Source organism: Sorex fumeus, unplaced genomic scaffold, assembly GCF_029834395.1.
Source record: "Sorex fumeus unplaced genomic scaffold, SorFum_2.1 ptg000018l, whole genome shotgun sequence".
NCBI lineage: Eukaryota > Metazoa > Chordata > Mammalia > Eulipotyphla > Soricidae > Sorex > Sorex fumeus.
The window spans coordinates 18453399-18474098 of NW_026606075.1; the positions used below are offsets into that span (position 1 = coordinate 18453399).

The 20700-nt window shown below is 36.9% G+C and overlaps 1 protein-coding gene across 1 annotated transcript in view; it reads right to left on the reverse strand.

The window, feature by feature from the left end:
• VCAN (versican) overlaps window positions 1-20700 on the reverse strand; it is a 108691-nt gene that overhangs the window by 70320 nt on the left and 17671 nt on the right. The window contains exons 3-5 of the mRNA XM_056112474.1: window positions 17420-17797; window positions 14082-14256; window positions 13749-13876 (exon numbers count right to left, since the gene is read on the reverse strand). Coding sequence (XP_055968449.1) covers window positions 13749-13876; window positions 14082-14256; window positions 17420-17797 — 681 coding nt within the window. The remainder of the gene's footprint in view (window positions 1-13748; window positions 13877-14081; window positions 14257-17419; window positions 17798-20700) is intronic.

The window sequence follows — 20700 nt, forward strand, 5'->3', positions numbered from 1 at the left end:
GCAGTAGTTTTATACATCAGTATCACATAATTTAACACTATTGTAACCATCTTACCTATACTAAAGTCAATTATTTTAAAATAACTTTAATAACTTTAATAAATAATAAAATGAAAATTAAAAACACATCAGTAAAGTTTCATCATCTATCCATATGTACCTCCTAGAAATACTTTGTTGTGGTGGTCCTTAAAGGAAGGACCTGGAATCAACTTACTAGCATGCCATACTAGAAAAGAAAAAGCTATGTTAAACTATCACAAAGGCCATTTCAAAATGGAAAGGGATGCAAGGATAGTAGAGATAAGGACCAGGAGAACTGCTCCACAGCTTGGAAGCTGGCCTCACATGCTAGGGGAAAAGGCAGCTCAGATAGAGAAGGAACCACCAAGTAAAGGGTGCTTGGAGGGCCTGCTTAGGATGGGAGATGCATGCTGAAAGTAGCCTACAGACCAAACATGATGGACACTTAATACTTGCATTGTAAACCACAACGCCCTAAAGGAGAGAGATAATAAAAGGGAAAGCGCCAGCCACAGAGGAGGTAGGGATGGGGGGTAAGGGGGGAGAAATACTAGGATTATTGGTGGCGGAGAATGGGCACTGGTGGAGGGATGGATACTCGATCATTGTATGAATGAAATGTAAGCAAAAAAGTTTGTAAATCTGTAACTGTACCTCACAGTGTTTCATTAAAAATAATAATAATAAATAAATAAATAAATAATGGAAAGGGATGGAAGCAGGATGGAGTACTATTTTCTGTCACCCTTTCGGAGGTACACAACAGCCATGAGAATTATGCATATCAGATCTAGTGTATGACCAAGGCTGAGAGGGAATAGGGATAGCATCAGATCCCACTCAACCAGACAATCAATAAAGTCCCCTTAAGGAAAGCCACATTTTTCTATTTGCTGTGCCCCAAATAAGTAACTTTTGTGGCCTGTCTGCCTATCAGAGTGACCTTTTTCCCATTCTCAGGAAGAAAACACAAGTAACAGGACCTCTGGCTGAATTAGAGAGAACTTTATGTCACTTATTTACTAATCAAGAAAGGTGAGACATTTATAATAATCAGAGGATGTTCATCAGCATGGGAGGTGTCGCAATGAAATATTCTGAGAATGTCAAAGAGTTTGTAAACTGGGATTTTATTTGGGTAACTACCCAAACAATTAGTTGAGATAAAGTCAATGCCACATAAATGATGCATTCACATAGGTACACAAGTGGTCAAAAGTCAGAGGCACGATTAGAGAGCATCTAAGGAAACAGAGCAGGAATGAGAAAAGAGTAGAAAGAAGGCAAAAATATTGTTAGTTCCCTCTTGGGGCGGCTGTTTCCGTCTCACCACAGCTGCTCTCAGAGTCTGTGATGTGTTAGTCAACTACAGCTCAAGAGCTCTCATTGTTCAGATATTCACCTGACTCAATCCAGATGGAACAAGCAATAGTTGAAAAGGAATAAAGTCATTATTCTTTCTGAATGTGTGATAGCTTTATAAAACAAGAGAAATTAGTCACAAGAAAAACAGCCAAATCACACATATCAGCTTTTCTCACTCAATTAAATCGCTACTGATGAAACTAGGCCAATTCTCAGTAAGGGCTATTTGAAGAAGGAAAAAGAAAAATGACTTTTACCTGATTGGTAAAAATAAACTAAAGGTAAAAATGGATAGGTTTTTGTCTTCAATTATCCAGACCAGCAGAGGACAACATTTCATATTCAAAGACACATTCTAAAAACTGAAGTTCCTACTACCCCTGTAGAGATTCCTTCCATAATCAATTTTAAATATATACAAGTGACACTAGCAATTCCATACTATTATAAGCTCCGTAATATTTCTTTTTTGTTTGTTTGATTTTTGTTTTTTGTTTTTTTAAATTTTTTTTATTGAATCACCATGAGATAGAGCATTACAAAGCTGTTCACGATTGAGTTTCAGTCATACAATATTCCAATACCCACCCATCCACCAGTGTAATTTCCTAGCACCAATGTCCCCCAGTTTCCCTTCCTCTCCTCCAAACCACCCCCACCACCGTCTGCCTCTATGCCTGGGACCTCTTCTCTCTCTCTCTCTCTCTCTCTCTCTCTCTCTCTCTCTCTCTCTCTCTCTCTCTCTCATTTTGGGCATTATGGTTTTCAATATAGATACTGAAAGTTTATCATGTATATCCCTTTAACCTACCCCCTTTGAACTCTCTCCCTGGCTCTTCATCTCAGGTTCCATTTAAGAAAACATGGTGCAGAGGTAGAGAAAGATAATACAATGGTTATAGTGCTTGAGCAGACACCAGTTTGATCCCTTGCACCACATAAAGTCCCCTGAACTCCAAGTGATCCCTGAGCATACTCAGATATACTACCTCAGCATCCTAGGTGTGGCCCAACACTACCATCCCCTCCTGCTCTGCCTCCCACCTTCATTAAAAAAAAAAAAGAAAAAATTTTTCTTCCATCCATTCCAAGTTGCACATCAAACAAAATTGAATTGCTGCAGAATTTTGAATAACTGTAATTTGCCAGGTAAATCATCTTGCCTACATGGATTTAGCTAAAAGGATGTAGGGAGAGACAGAGAAAGAGCCTCTCTAGCAGGCTCATTCACCTTAGTATTGTACTTAGGTCGGAAAGGAATGCAAGCGTGAAAGAGGGCAGGAGACCAGCTGGAATGTTTTGGGTCTTTTTTTTTCTTTTTATGAGTCACACCCAGCGATACACAGGTACACAGGGGTTTCTCCTGGCTCATGTACTCAGTAATTACTCCTGGCTGTGCTCAGGGGACCATAAGGGATGCTGAGAATCGAACTCGGGTCAGCAGCGTGCAAAGCAAACGACACATCCACTGCGCTATCGCTTCAGCCCTGGAATGTTTTTTTTTTTGATTGCCTTTCTTTCTTACATTATGGATTTGCCTACAAGAAGCAAAACCACTGCTTCTTTAAGTAAAGTGAGTGATCAGACAACCAGAGCAGAGAAAAAGAAAGGTAATAGACTGAGCAAAGCAAAACTATTTTTGCTGTTCTCCAAACAGTAATAATAGTTTATTTTGTGGAGAGATCATTTATTCAAATATAACCAGACCAAAGGGCTAATAAGTGAAAATTGCAGCATGTATACATGGGTAAATAATGTCCTTATTTTAAAGAGCAAATGTGTTTTGAGTATTAAAAAGAAAGTTTAAGGGGCTGGAACGACAGCACAGTGGGTAAGGCATTTGCCTTGCATGCTGCTGACCCGAGTTCGATTCCCAGCATCCCATATGGTCCCTTGAGCACCGTCAAGAGTGATCCCTGTACATCGCTGGATGTGACCCAAAATGAAAAAAAAGAAGAAAAAGAAAGTTTAAAGAAGGTACAAGTTGGTTAAAAAGAATTCCCTTACCAATGACAATCTACTTAACAGAATTTGTCATATAGAAACAATTGTTAAATTAGACTATCAAACTATATCATATTTGATTGCTCTGGGAATACACTTCTATCAATATAATTAATCATAGCATAATGGCGTTACTTTTGATTAATTTTTTTATCACCAAGACACCTGTCTTTCTTTTTTTTTATATAAAAACTTTTCAGACTAGGGGGCAAAAACAAGTATTTTAAATATGTTGAAAGATGAAGGGTGTGGTATTGGACTTATTATGCATGAAAAGTGGGCTGGAGCAATAGCACAACGGGTAAGGCATTTGCCTTGCACACAGCCAACATGGCCTACCCGAGTTCGATTCCTCCACCCCTCTCGGAGAGCCCGGCAAGCTACTGAGAGTAGCTTGCCCACACGGCAATGCCTGACAAGCTCTCTGTGACCTATTCAATATGCCAAACACAGTAACAACGAAGTCTCGCAATGGAGACGTTACTGGGCCCACTCAAGAAAATCGATGAACAACGGAGGACAGTGACAGTGACAGTGATGCATTAAAAGTATGATTAACAGTATTATAAATTCTGGTACCACAACAAAAATGACTTTAAAATTTTAAAAAAAAAAACATATTGAAAGAGACAATACCATTGGGTCTCCTGTAATATGATTGCATAAAAGAAGAATTTAAGTGGCATTGAGTTTAAAGTAGAAATTGAAAGAAATTATCTATAAAGCTAAAGTAGGACCTGTCATTATATATGATGTAATTATATTTGTTTCATAATAATAAGAAAAAATATTCTCTTTAGTTATTTTCCAAAATAAATACATCTTCCTAAATCTTTTCTGTTTAATGTGAAAATTACCTTCCCACTTCAAAAAATAAAGAGAAGTATCTACACTGTGGGATTATCTTTTCCAATTTTGGAGCTTTTAGGATAAACATCTATAGGCAGAGTAATAAGTTAAATTTTGCTTTTCCTGTGTACACAAATGAAAATATTAAGTCCAGTCTTATCTTCTACTTTTGTACATTATGTCAGAAAAATCTGGCATCACTTTTATACTGAATCCCAAACAAGGAAAAAGAAAGAACAAAAACTATAAATCAATAATTAATACAGAAACAGCAGTAATTAAATGTGTTTTAAGTGTTCTCCACTTCTAAAACTTTTTTTTATCTTTTATTAACAAAACTAAAATAACCTTTGGCAAGTATTTTTTTAATTCATTGGGACTCTGATTTGATTTTAATCAGATAATCCTTTGATTTTTTTTAATCCAACATAATATGATTGTAGATGATCTACTGTTTAAGTCAGAAAGGAACTTTTATGAGCTTTTGCTAAAGATGTGGATCAGGAAGATTGCCAACTGATGGTGAAAATTCTAAGAATATAGTTTCCAGAAGTGTCCTTTATTGAATACTGTAGGCCTTTGAAATATGAGTAGGTCTCCCTCCACCACAAAAGAAGAGGATCTAAAACATGCCTTTAGAAAATAAATCCAAGTCATATGACCAGCTTCTGACATTTTTTTCACTAATTAATAATCCATTACTATAATATTTGTTGATATTAATAACACACTACCCGTGATGTATTCGAGATGCCAAACACAGTAACAACAAAGTCTCCAATGAAGATGTTACTGGGTCCTCTCGAGCAAATTGATGAACAATGGGAGGACAGGACCACAGGACCAATAACACAGAATAACGGCCCAAAAAGAAGTCATGATTTGCTGAATCATTTGATCAGGAAACACCAATTTTTTATAGAATCCTTGTTAACAGTTCAAAGGTGTACTTTATGTAGCGGTTTGAGAAACACTGCTCAAGACAGGTGGATGTTTCTGTCAAAAGGAGGAATTTCCATTGATTCATAACAAGTATAACTTGAATTAAGTATTCCTTAGTCTGCATAGTGTCTTAGCCAAGATCATTGGAAGTAGCCCGATAACCAGAGGAGTCAAAGCAGGGGTCAAAAACCTAGAGACAATGCCTCTTTTGCAGACCACAACACCCAAAAGGAGAGAAGAACACAGGGGATTGCCCTGCCACAGAGACAGGGGGGATGGGGGGATGGGGGTGGGAGGGATATTATCCGTGGTGGTGGAAAATGGGCACTGGTGGAGGGATGGGTATCTGATCATTGTATAATTGAAACCAAAGCACAAAAAATTGTAAATCTACAACTTTAAAAAAAAAATTAAATAAAGGGAAAAAAAAAAAGAAAACCAACAAAAATTGTGTTTAAATGACAGAAAAAAAAAAAAAACCTAGAGAGTGCCAAGCAAAAAACATGTGAAGCTCATTGCTTCCCAGGATGTAGTCAAAAACTGTGAGAGAGCAAAGGGATCTGCGACTACAGGAAAGTTCCCAATGAAAGGTCTAAGATGATATTTAATCCAATTACAGCAAGTACAGAAGGAGCTCATTTTTAAGAAGATGTTTATTCTACAAGCCGTCAACCAAGATACAGTAGACAAGAGCAGAACTTTTTCTCCTGAGTAATAAATTATAGATGCCAAGATTTCAACCTTATCCCATAGAAAACTACAGATTTTTCACTCAACACTGACCACTTCTGGAAACAATATTTGTTAAGAGGTTGACATATTCAACATTTCTGTTGATCTACTTTTCAATTTTAAAATTCATTGAAACGATTTACCAGTCAAATTATGTTTCTGGGGGTCGAACACCCAAGAATAGTTGAGAGAGGTACCAGGAGGTCTGCTCCACAGCCTGGAAGCCAGCAGCACATGCTGGGAGAAAGGGCAGCTCAGATAGAGAAGGCAACACCAAGTAAAGGATGTTTGGAGGACTCACTCGGGATATGAGATGCGTGCTGAAAGTAAACTATAGACCAAACACAATGGCTACTCAATACCTCTATTGCAAACTACAACACCCTAAAGGAAAGAGAGAACAAAAGGGAATGCCCTGTCACAGAGGCGAAGTGGGGGGGATTGGGTGGGGGGGTTGGAGGGCTACTCGGATCATTGATGGTGGAGAATGGGCACTGGTGGAGAGATGGGTACTCGATCATTGTATAACTAAAATCCAAGCATGAAAGTTTGTAAGTTTACAACTGTACCTCATGGTGTTTCACTAATAAAAACAAACAAATAAATAAATAAATAAATGTAAAAGAAAAATGTTTAAAAATTATATATTTCTAAATAACAGTGTGCCATGAATAGCATTAATGTAATTTGGTAGAAATTAAGTCTGGGCCAGCAGCAGTATTATAACTCATAGCCTAGTTAATAAGTGAATAATCATTAAGAAGAGGCAAAGATAAAATCTGAAGTTCAGAAATTAAACCAAATTAAGAATCAAGGGAACAGAAATCAGGGAAATCAAGCAACACTGCATTTGGCTTACTTTCTCTTAGAAGGACTTAATTGATCAGATTATATAAATCCTACCCTGAGGTTATCCTAAAGATTTTTTTTGACCTAATATAAGAATTAAAAGTTCCTTCCAACTTTAATCACAGCACCATAGAGTGAGAAGATGCTTAGAATAGAAGAGAGGAATAGCATAGGATCAGATAATGCTCTTACCCCTGAATACTCACAACTGAATAATTTTACACATTTACAATTTACTGGATGGTTACCCTCTTGGAAATACAGCATCACTTTCTTTTCGTTTGGGGAGGGACATGAGGATGGGGTGGTTAAGTCACATTTGGCAGTGCGCAGGACTTACTCCTGGCTCTGTGCTCAAACATCTCTACTGGCAGTGTTCGTGGCCCATATTGGTGCTGGAACTTAAATGTAGGTCCTCTAGGTGCAAGGCAAGCACCCTAACCACTCTATTTATTTCTCCAGACCCCAGCATCATTTTTCTAAGTTGACAATGAATCTGCTCTTAAGCTCCTGAGGTAGGCTCATCAAAGCAGCTGTCCATTATTCTATGTGTTATTCATTATCAAATTTGTAACTAGAGTACAGATATATTTGAAGCATATTTTGTAAGTATCAACCTATGAAAGGCTATTTAATTTAAAAACAGCTAAAATATCAGGGAAAATATACAAAATATCTTTTATTTACAGAAAATGATGCAATACTTAAAATATCAAGTTAAAAGAATTCCTTGAGGTTTATATATGTAGTTGAATATTAGTACATAAATGAGATATAATTCAGTACATTAAAGGGGATTTCACACGTAGAAAATTTTGTATAAGAAACATATGTGAAAAAAAAGGAACAAAAAAAAGAAACATATATGTAACCTACCAACCCATATTTTCACAAATTTCCAGTTAAAATAATGCTTTTGGCTTTGAGTGATGCCAGTTATTTCAACTTTCCAGGAAAATCCCAGATGAAACGGCAGGGGATATCTGGTGAGAATTTAATATCTGGTGACATTCTACAAATACCTTAAACTTGGGAATGAGCACCTCCAAAAATATTAAGAAAAGCAATATTGTAATTTGAAAACTAACTGAGGCAAGACTCTCTGGAAATTGGACCATGCATGCTCTTTTCCACACTTCTGTGTGCTAAATGGAAAAGATACTTTTTGGCAAACTTAAAAATGACATACTGGAAAAACAAGCGACGATGAAACAAATCAAAACATTAAAAATGACCCAGTGGTGTTCAAAAGCTAGAGTTTATATACAGGAGCAATTCAGAAAAATTAAAATCCCCTGGTCTAGGGGAAAGCTAGGGTCTTTCTTTCTTTTATAATCACCATGTTGAAAAGGGTAATTTACATCAGCAGTTCATAGGTAATTATTCAATTCCTTCCTCCCCTGTTTTCTGTAGTAGGCAAAGCCAAGATCTCATTACTATTTTCCAGCTGGGTATATTTGCTGGGTGAAGTAATAAATGTTTATGTGTCTTTTGTTTATTTGTGCTCATAGCCTTTCTGTTTTGAACTGTCTGGCCTGAAAATTATTTCTTATCAACTAAAATCATGATTTCCTTTGATCGTTTGCAAACAGCACTCCCTGAATTTTTTCCACAATAGGGAAGTTCAAGATTTGTAAGCCTTTTTACATTTCCTTGATATTCGGGCCAAAACAGTACTTAAGTAAACAATGGGGCAACACCTTTCAAGTTTCTTACTTGGTTTAGGACAATTTAGAAGTAAAAGGTAGCCTTAGACCTTGGTCTTGAACATTTGTAACTTCCATGTATTACAGAACTATCATTACTCTTCTTAGATAGTAAGCTAACATTCTTTAGATCAAGTAATATTCAGCGAGAAAAGAATCCACATCTTTCTCACTGTATTATTCCAAAAGCTCTCACATATCTTAACTTGAAGGATTTAAAGATTTAAATGTTTAAAATGTAAAGATTTTTATCATTTTCAAGGTGTCTGACCTCATTCTCTCTCACTGACCGCAGTAAGATTTTAGAGCAAGAGAGAGGGTCTAATATCCCAGAGAGGCAAAAAAGTATAGTCAAAGTGACATCTGCACTTGTTTGTTCCTTGCAGCACTCTTTACAATAGCCAGAATCTGGAAAAAACCTGAGTGCTCGAGAACAGATGACTGGTTAAATAAACTTTGGTACATCTACACAGTGGAGTAGTATGCAGCTGTTAGAAAAGATGAAGTCATGAAATTTACATATAAGTGGTAGTACATGGAAAGTATCATGCTAAGCAAAATGAGTCAGAAAGAGAGGGACAGACATAGAAAGACTGCATTCTTCTGGGGAACATAAAGTAACAAAATAGGAGACAAACACCAAAGAATAGCCGAGATTAGTACCAGGAGGTTTACTCCATAGCTTGGAGGCCAGCCGCACACTAGGGGAAAAGGCAGCTCAGATAGAGAAGGAAGCACCAAATAAAGGGTGTTGGGAGGATCCTCCCAGGATGGGAGAAGCATGCTGAAAGTAGACTATAGACTGAACATGATTGCCACTCAATGCCTCTTTTGCAAACCACAACACCCAAAAGGAGAGAGAGAACAAAAGGGAATGCCCTGACACAGAGGCAGAAAGGGATGGGGGGGGGGGGGAGATTGGCGGGGAGGGATACTAGGACCCGTGCTGGTGGAAAATAGGCACTGGTGGAGGGATAGGTATTTGATCATTGTATAATTGAAATCCAAGCACAAAAATTTGTAAGTCTACAACTGTACCTCATGGTGTTTCACTAATAAAAAATAAAAATTGAAAAAAATTGAAAAAAAAGAGAGAGGGTCTAAACCTTTTCTAGGTGTCTAATGACCATGGTACCAGGCTTTGAAAGTCTGCTGGTATCCTGATAGTACAGCAACTTTGACCAATGGCTAAACATTGACCCTATGTTACCATATTATCTTGAAAATAACAAAATTTAAATTCAAAAATATACATGTAAGAAACTGAATAGCTATATGGTGTGATAGGCACAGTACAGAAACAGGTGAGCACAGTAGACTTAATGTAGTTTTCTTGCTTTTCAGATAATTTTTTAAACTTCTCACAAAAGACACTAAAAAGGTAAAGGTAAAGGCCCTCCCGTTGATCATCGATTTGCTCGAGCGGGCCCAGTAACATCGCCATTGGAGACTTTGTTGTTACTGTGTTTGGCATATCGAATACGTCACGGGGAGCTTGCCAGGCTCTGCCGTGCGGGCGAGATACTCTCGGTAGCTTGCCGGGCTCTCCGAGAGGGGCGGAGGAATCAAACTAGGGTCGGCCATGTTGGCTGCGTGCAAGGCAAACACCCTACCGCTGTGCTATCGCTAATAACCATTATATTTCCAAAGAAGCTTTCATTCAGAACTTCAGGAGAATCTTAATGAAAACGTTGATACAAATAAGTAACAGACGTGTCAGGGAGCTTATATCAAGGCATTTTTATTTATTTAAGAAATAAATCATAGAAGTGAAAAAGACTGTGTAAAAAAAATTCTATTGATTCAATTCAAACTAATAAATTCAGTAAAAGTTGAAGGATATAAGAAATAAGATTATTGTGTATCTGGCAGTTGCTTTCTATAAACTTGAGGGGTTAAAAAACCCTTTTTAGTTCAAGTTAGAGTTGTACCAAAAAGAATACTGCTGCAGAATGTAAGCTTAGAAAGCAACACAACATTTTTGAAAAAAATTCAAAATCTGAAAAGAAGAAAAATATTCCATATTTATAACTAAAATTCAATATTAAGCTAAACATTCACTTTACATTTATCTATATTTTGTGCAATTAGTATAGAACTCCTAGCTGGATTTTTTTGATAGAAATTGACATGCTGGTTCTACAATTCCTGTGGAAACTCAAAGGACAGAGATAACTAAAGCAATTTTGAAAAAGAACACTGATGCAGGTCTTATACTTTTTAATTTCAAAATTGATACAAAGCAGTAGTAATCAAAAACATGTGGTATATAAGGACAGATATATGTCAATGGAATAAAATAGAAACTTCAGAAGTAAGCCTATGTGTATGATCAAATTTTTTCATTGAAATCACTGTGAAATATACAGTTCATGATCAAATCTCAGTCAAGCAATGTTGCCACACCCATTCCTTCAGCAGTGAGCATTTCTCTGATCAAATAATTTTCAATAAGGTACCAAATTCATTAAAAAAGGAAAGAACAGTTTTCTTAATAAATTGTTTTTACAGTGGTTTTAATAAATTATTTTATTCAAGTTAATAAATTTTTTAAAAATTAATAAAAAACAGTAACAAAAAAATTCCAAGGGCTAAGCAGTAAAACATTTGCCTTGCATGTATGTGAAACTGGGTTTGAGTCTTGGCACACACACACACAAAAATAACTCTCCCAAAGCAAAAGTATGGCTTATGCATTGGAATGTGTGACAGTACAGCAGATAGGGCACTTGCCTTACATGTGGCTGACCCTGGGTTTGATCCCCAAAATCTCATATGGTCCCCCAGCTTACCAAGAGTGATGCCTGAGCGCAAAGTCAGGAGTAAACTCTGACCAGCACCCCCTGCCCCAAAAACCAAAATAACGATCACGATCACAACCATCCTGTTATTCGTCAATTGCCTCGAGCAGGTCCCAGTAACGTCTCCTTTGTCCTAGCCCTGAGATTTTTTAAAAAGTGCCATATTCAAGGCTCTTTCAGAGTTAGGAGAATGAGACCCTTCATTGTTACTGGTATTTGGCATATTGGGTACGCCACGAGGAGTTTGCCAGACTCTGCTGTGTGGGCAGGTTACATTCGATAGCTTGTCAGTTTGTCCAAAGTAGGAATGAGATGATAAGATGTCACGCGGCCACCAATGTGGCCGCATGCTTCTGGGAGCTGGGTTTTATAGTCTCTGAGTCTTGGCTGTAGATGGGATTACATGGCGCCAGGGGGCCAGTTGGTGGGTGTGACCCCTGCCTACTGGAATTTAGAGGATCTGGGTGGAGGATGCTCAGCCCCAATCCGAGTAGCCTTGGAGATCTCAGCCCCCGGACCCGCATGCCTTTGTTCCCCTACCGGTACCTTCATGTGTGCAGAGAGTGGTCTCAGCATGGTGGTGGCAGGTTCTGGAGGTCTTCAGCTGCCGGAGCCCTGATCGGGAGGGGAGGAAAACTCAACCTGCTCCCCTCCAAGGGGCCCCGGTGAGGACAGCCAGGCCCGGGGGCAGGAGACTCTGCGCTGCTCTCTTCCGGGAGCTGGGTTTTTTTTTTTTTTTTTGCTCCCAGAAAACCAAAATAATAAAAAAAAAACTTCATGTCTGAGATTTGGATTTTTTTTTCTTTAGATATGGCACCAAAAGTACAAAAAACCAAAGAAAAATAGATGTCATCAAGGTTAAAGATGTGTTGGAACACAGTATGCCTGAAATAACTCTAATATGAACAATCACAGTATCTTGGTAAAAATAAGTTTTTTCCAAAAAGAATCCACATTTATGATTCAACAAAGAATAATTAAAAGTATTCATCAAGTCTCAGCATCACAGGAGATGGAAAGTTTCTTTTAGAAACTATTTTTTGAAAAAAAAAATTTTTTTGAAACAGTTTCTCCTGTTACCTAGAATCAAAATTTCATCTGCTGAACCACTGTATGTAAGAAATTCTTCCAATAAACATAGGAATTTTAAAGCCCAGGGAGGATTCACATCACTAATTCTTCAAACAAACGAACAAAACCTATCTATGAACTAGTCTATAGATTATATGGTATAAACTTCTTTCATTTTAAGAGTCAACCTGAGCATCTACATAGCATTTAGCATTTGATGACTATAAAACATCGAGAGTACAGTTAAATACCACATATGTAGAACTAATCTTGAGAAAGATGAGAGCCCCTAGTCAGGAAATCTCAGTGTAAACTACAATGACTCAAGATCAACTCTTGGAGATCAGAAAGACAGTACAATGTTTAAGGCACTGGCCTTGCACACACAGCCAACCCAGATTTACTCCCCAGCATCACTAGAATAGTCACTGAGCATTGAGCTTCACCCGTAGAGGCCTAGTCCTCCTTCTCTTGTATTATTGGGTATTGCCACCCTTCATTGTAAAAGGATCCATTCCCTTCTGTTCTCTACATCCATCAAAGTAATGTTAAGTCAAACACAGCAGTCAAGAAAATGTTATACTAAAATACCTTAGATATAAATCTAAATTTAAGAAAACTCCCAGAGAGAGTCCTAGGATCTCACAAGTAAGTGACAAAGCTGGAAATCCATCCATTCAGTTCTTCATAACAAGGAACAAAGTAAAAGTGTTCACTCAGCATTGTCTTTAGCACGCCTAATGACCCAGTCCTTCAACCAATCTCCTCAGCTCTTTAATCACCTTACTCTACACTAAATACTCACAAAGTTCTCCAAATCTACCATGCCAGGAAATACAGATTAAACTTCCTAATATTGATGACTAAAAGGTAAAGGGAAAGGCCCTCCCGTTGATCGTCGATTTGCTCGAGCGGGTCCAGTAACATCTCCATTGGAGACTTTGTTGTTACTGTGTCTGGCATATCGAATACTCTCGGTAGCTTGCCGGGCTCTCTGAGAGGGGCGGAGGAATCGAACTCGGGTCGGCCATGTTGGCTGCGTGTAAGGCGAACGCCCTACCCGCTGTGCTATAGCTCCAGCCCCATTGATGACTAATGAGTCTTAATTTTTAGATTCCTATACTATATTCTTAATTTCTTAGGAACAATGTTCTGTTATTGAATCATAACTAATAAGCCACCTAACATCCAAATCATTTCTCAGAGCACAAACATATTAAAATGCTTGCTAGAGATATTGGTAATGTAATTGTTCTTTTACACCCAGTTATTTAGTTGTTGCAGCTGTTTTTGTGATGTCAGGCACTGGATTTCACACATTTGGGACATGTGCACTACCACTGAGCTACCATCTTTTGTCAATCTGGTGAATCGCAATGCAGTTAGAGAAATTTAAACACCTTACCATCCAGATTGTCCACGTAGCAATACACATCATAAGTTTCATGAGGTGAGCGAAATCCATAAGTCCGGACTCCCTGCTTCCCCATCATATCTCCATAACACCCTACACGAGGGGCCCGGATAGGATATCTGGGGGAAATAAAGAGCTAATAAGGATCACTTTATTTTAACTGAAAAAAGAAATAGATAGATGATAGATAGATAGATAGATAGATAGATAGATAGATAGATAGATAGACAGACAGATAGACAGACAGACACGCAGACAGGCAGGCTGACAGACAGACAGACAGACAGACAAATAGAGTCAGCTTGTCGTTTTCAAACCTCTCACCTCACAGTCTGATCAGAGAGCCAGCCTGCATCACACTGCTCAAACCCATCCTCATAGGCTGCATAGAGCTGTTCTGGGGTGGCGATCACTGCCCCAACATCCAAACAGGTTTGTTTGGCGCTTTCAAAGTTCAGAGTGTACCTGCTGGTGGCTGCCCGATAGTGAAATACAACTCCTGCAAAGACAGAGCAAACCATTCCAAGTCTGTACAAATGTCCCTTCATACTAGATTCCCTCTTGTCTCCTTTCCTGGTCTTCCTGGATATGATAGAACCCAGAGCAAGTTAATCTGCTTGTACATTCTCCATAGCAGCAGCCTTTTTCAATAAATTATGATGTGAGGCTCACTCCCCGCCATTGCATGGTCTCCCATACCACTAATGGTAAGCCCAAACCAATAAAAAATATAAAAAGAAAGAAAAAAAACATGAACTGCAAATGTCATTTTATGTTTCTTAACTGCTACATTTGAAAGTAAAAACAGAAGGTACTATTGAGTTAATATTTAACACCAGCACAGCCAAAATATATTTCACCAGTTTCAAAAGTGCTCATAAGATATTTTACATTTTTGTATATATAAGACTCTAAGAATTTCACCTCCAACGACAATATGCTAAGCTAGAAAGAACACAGAATCGTGAGAATTCTTGCTTCACTTCCAATTATCTTCCTTAATCATGTACAACCCATGATTTAATTTCTTGGAAATGATCATTCTGGATAAGAACTGAGTGATGAAAGTAAAGGAACAAACAAGATACATCTCAGTATCTGTATTGCAAACTATATGCCTAAAAGGAGAGAGAAAGAGAGAGAGAGAGAGAGAGAGAGAAGAGAGAGATCCATAGAGGCAGGCTGGGGGAAGGGGTAGTATGGTGAGAGGGAAACTGGGGTAGTTGAAGGTGGGAAATGGACAGTGGTGGAGGGCTAGGTGTTAGATCACGGTATGACTGAAACTAGATCATGAACAGCTTTATAACTGTGTTTCACTGTGACTCAATTTTTGAAAAATGCAAGAAAGGTTATAGAATAGTATATGTTTTTCTTAATCATTATTTTACAAGCAAAACTTCGTGTATCTTCTAAGACAGATGAAATGTATAATTCTTATATCACAGAACGCTTGAAGTTCTCCAAACTCCTCAAGAAGAAATTATTCATTCTGGTGTTTGCCCCAAATTCTACTTTCTTTTAGTTTAGGAGTTGCTAAACGAATGGTTCTTGTTTGATTCTGTTTTAGCTGTGAGGTCATACCTAGCTCACCTCAGGGTTTATTCTTGGCTTGTGCTCAGAGAACTCAGGTGGTGCTCAAGGGAAATTATGTGTGTGATGCCTGAGATCAAACCTGGGTCAGCTGTATGCAAGGCAAGATAACTAGACAATGTGTCTCTCTGGCCTTCAGTGATTCTTACTTAAACTGAAGGAAGAAAGAGTTGGTGAGGAGCACAGCCATGGATCCTCTCCTACTTCAACAAAAGCATTTCTATGTAACTAGATTATAGATGTTAACTTATTTCTAAACGTCTGCAAAGCGAGTCATGCAAACAAAAGTGTAGAAGACACTTAATGCAACTGGGTCTTATGGGATGAGATTTTATTAAAAGTCCTATCACTTAATACTACCTTTTGTTTATGCAGTTTTGATTTCCAAGATACCTTCCACTCTCTTTTTATTCCTAATAATTTCCCCAGAGTTTACCTCTTAGCTATAAGAAGATTATTTCCCACGTGTCCATTCTGAGATTCTCTCTCTTCCACGATAGATCAAGTGCACATAAAATCAATGTGTACCTTTAACAAATGCTCTAAAATAGGAAATATATATCGTGCTATCTGCTAAGTATCAGAAGTAATTCATAAAGATCTCTATAACTTAGAATAAAAATTTGAATGGTTTTAAATTTGATAATCATTAGAGATTCAAATCATTTTCTTGCTGATTTATGTGTATTGAAGAAATGCAGTAAAAGAAGATAAACGATAAAGGAGCTTTCATGACCAAGGCAGAAAAAGTAGACTGTATTGTTTTTGCAATTGTTGAAACAATTTTAAGACCTCATGGGGAGTAAAAGATTGAAGTGGAGAATTTTCATTATCTCTGGGGCCAAGGTGCCATGATTAATTCTTTAATTATGAAAATACTAAGAAATTGGAAAACTTCTATTAGAATTTTTAAAACATTTACATAGAAGTTTTTAGTGTATATATAATACAGAGTTGATGTGTATATATATAATATATATACAATACTTGTATACATAGGTGTGCATATGTATGGAGAGAAAAATAACAATAAAATGAAATAATGTTTCACTAATATTAATAAGAATGTTAGAAGGCCCTAGGAGAATTAGTTGCTGTGTAGATAATATACAACTGGATTTTTTTAAGTGAAAAATAGATCCTGAATGCAAAAAAAATTCAGAAAGTTAATGTGTTGCATCTAAAATTCAAAGTATTTCCCTTTGGCTATGCTAGAATGTTTTAATAAAGCCCTTTGTATGTATTTCTAAAAGGAAAATATTTTATAGGGAAATGGAGGGTAGGAAGGGAAATCTGTTCTATCATGCCTGGTTATTAAAACTTTGCTTAATAACTTGCCAAATATCATGCTTCCAAGAGCTATGGCTTGTGTGTACCCAATTAAAACAATTTTTTTTTTTTGCTTTGTCTCTAAGTTCAAATGACAAAGAAACTTCTTCTGGAAGGGGTATAAAACTAAAACGTGTCTTTTGTAAGACTTAATGTATAACTTATAACATATCAACCTTTAAAGATATGTGACTTCTTTTTATAATCCAATTAAAATGTTTATTTAGCCCTAGTTCTTTTAAGGCAATGGTATTTAACATTGTTTAAATTAACCAAGTGTATTATTTCACCAGTGTTAGTTAGAGAGAATTTATATTTCTTAAAAACAAATGCAACAATTTTAATAATTCTATAAGAATGAGAATAAGAAGGAAAACATTTTCTGTTTGTATGACATGTGCACGTGCTTATGCCTATAAACACACATGCACAAAAATTAAAACAAACTGTAGATCAGTCTTTACAGTAAAGCAAGTAATCACTGATAATAGTGAATAATGATACTTTAAACCCTGTCTTGAGATATTTATTACTGGTAGTATATTACACTCAGTAAAATTGCTGCTTCCCAAATCACCTGTCTTGGCCCCCTCAAAAAAAATAACAGTTAATTTTTGATGAAAATCATGAATTTCTGGATTGATGCATATTTTTACCTTTTGTTCAAACCCTCGCCAGTTACTAAACTTATTGAACCAGGTATCAACATATACTATCTTCTTAAATATTTAAGACAAACTTACCTTCTACAGCCAATGATACAGTGTGTTGTGTGTCCTCAAGTCCATACATGACATCACAGCGGTAGAGACCTGCATCACTTGCACGCACTTTGAGCATGGTGAGTGTGGCATCACCTCCATCCTCCAGAAGTGTCGGCACCAACACTCTGTCTTTGTAGTCATCCCCGATCTTGACATTTCCATTTTGGACAACAAACACAGTGGTCTCCTTTAAATCTTTCCCATTTTTGTCCACTTCAATCTTAGACCATTTGATTCGAAGAAGTTCATTAGTGGTGTTATAACTGGATGGTAAGTTTGGCATGGTTGAAAAATGGCACGGAAGGTCAACTTTTCCAGAGAGGGAGGCCTTAACAGTTGGGCTTTTCCCCACTTTGTCTATGAGAAAAATAAAATAAAATTAGTGGTTCTTAAAAAATTAACTGAGTTAAATAGATGAGTTGATAAGAAGCCCTTAAAGTGACATCTTTAAATAGGAACACAATAAAAATGGCTTTATGTAGAAAATAGCATGCAATTTCAGTAATGTTTTATAACAAAGGTAAGGACTTATAGTGCTCATTTCTATACCTAAAAATGGAATTTGTTTTTAAGTATTTGTAACGAATATATCACAGAAACAAACTAAATTAAAAGTAATAAGGCACATATAAGAAACCAATCAGTCAAAGGCAAAATATGAGGGCAAACTAGAGTCAATAATTCAGGTTTGGAGGAGTATCCATGTGAACGTAAATTGATGCAGCCACTCTTAAAAAGAGTGGGGAGGTTCCAAAAAAACAAATATATACTGCTATACTGCTTTATGATCCAGCAATTTCACCACTGGGCATTTGTCCAAAGAACATGAAAACACTAATTTGAAAAGATAGTTGCACTCTTATGTTTATTGCAACACTGTCAACAATAGCTAGATGTGGAAACAATTTAAGTATTCACTGATAGGTGATGGGATAAAGGAGATATGGTATAAATAAATACACAGTAAAATACTGCTCAGCTATAAGATGAAATAGAGGCATTATGAGAACCTTGAGAGATTTATACTCAAAGAATTTATATTTCAAGTTAAGTGAAATAACTGAGTCCAAAAAAAGGCAACATATGATTTCACTTAGGTGAAAAATAAAGAAAACAAAAGAACAGTTGGACAATCCTAGATTCTGAAACAGAATAGTGATTGCCAAAAACAAGGAGGAGAGGGAAGGTAGAATAGCTAAAGTTCTACTACAAGGTAGTAGTGGGAAAACCGACTTTGGACAGCAGAGTAGTATGTATAAACAGATATTTTGGTGTAAAGATGTACAAATGAAACTTACAAAGTGTAAACAGGAAGTAAGAGAGAAGAAGAAGGAAGGAAGGAAGGAAGGAAGGAAGGAAGGAAGGAAGGAAGGAAGGAAGGAAGGAAGGAAGGACAAGCTTGGTGATTTTCTAAATGCATAACATTAACAGAACAGTTAAGAAATGCAGGACACAGTGATAGATTAATCTTTAACATGTGATTCACTAAAGGTCTTCAGCATAAAAATGCAAGTGATTATGTAAGGGAAAAAAATGACTGGGAAAGGAAATAAAGTTTACCAAAAAGCAGCTTGAAAGCAGCTCCGAGAAGTACAATTTTGTACAAAATTTTAATGCTTTATACTAGTTCTAAGTTACAAAATATCACTTTGATAATTAGGAGATATAATATAGACAGCCTAATTCTTTAATGGAAAAGTAAGACCTCAGTCATGTACTTATTAAATCATAGTTCAAATAACATAGAAAGTAAGGGTGGGGTAGTTTGACCTTGCCAGGAGTATTATTTCATTGACATTGTTTAGCACTGCTGGTATCTGGTGCTAATAAAAACAGAGTGACTCTTCATGAGGAGGACAGGGCAGGAAATACAGATTTGAAAGTCTAGCTAGGCTGGTGATCAGAAAGGCAGATGAAATTAAAACTTATGTCTACAGGTTAGACATGAAAAATGTTTGTTAAGATAACTGATGCATTACCATAGAGGAAATGAAAAAAAAAGTTCAAAGAGGAGGAGAAAATTTTTTAAAGTACTTAAGTAGACACGGACAGGGGGAAGTCTGACACTTGAAGGACCTGCTTTGGTTCTGCGTTTGAACCAAGCCTTTCATCATAAAGACAAATCCAGCAGCCGTCACTTTGCAGTGAAACACTACCTCTTGATTATATGTTAGGGGGCATTGGGAGAGTTTGCTTCTGTTCGCTTAATCCTCTGAAAATATCAATCTGTTGAATGTCCTTTTCCCTTTTATAGGAGTCTAGATCCCATCCCCCTCTTCTTTGCCTATTTCTAACTCTTTACTAATTAGTTTGACAATGTGTTGATCATAACAATACACAATCAACTCCCATCTGATGTGACTACAGTGAAAAAGCTAACAGAAGCCTCTGGAGTAGGATAGTAGTGTCAATTAACAAAATAATGCAAATCTAATATTTACGGTATCGATGGTGATATGTGAAGGAGTGGCATATGGCAAGTGATAGGTGTCAATGTCAATATCAATATGCATCAGAAATGACAGAGCTATCAATGTAGACCTGTAGATTTAATTAGGGATAGAAAACTTTGAATATTGTAGGAATATATTATAAATGAGCTGTGTTTTTAAGAAAAAAATGTTCTTTTTACTATTAAAAAATAATCCCAAAGGCAAGAGGGTAGGGCATTTGCCTTGCACACAGCTGACCTGGGTTCGATCCCTGGCATCCCATATGGTCCCCCCAAGCACCCAAGCACTGCCAGGAGTAATTCATGAGTGCAGAGACAGGAGTAACCCCTGAGAATCGCTGGGTGTGACCAAAAAGAAAAAAAATCCCAAATTGATATTTCCTTTTTCTTCAAGAACACTGGCATACAGAATATTTTATATTCCACAAATTTAAATTAATACAATATTATGTTTGTTGTATTTGTGCTAGAAATCACTAACATTCCAAATTTGTAATGGTTGTGTGCTTATCATTTTATTAATCTATAGTTTAACAAAATGGGATTAAGACACTTAACAAGGTTAAATAAAAATGAAGTTTGCTATTAACAGTACTAAGCTAATCTTTAAAATGTTAAAGCCATTAGCCTTTTGTACTCTAACAGCAAGTTAGAATACATCTATTTGTAATGGTCTCCTTGGTTTACAAAATAAAATTTCTTACTTAAAATTCACCCTCAGAATGTGGCTCATTCAATCCCTTAGTAAGATTGGTTCATTAAAAAGAAGTAACACAAATGTTACCAGCTTGCCAGTTAGACCTGGGTC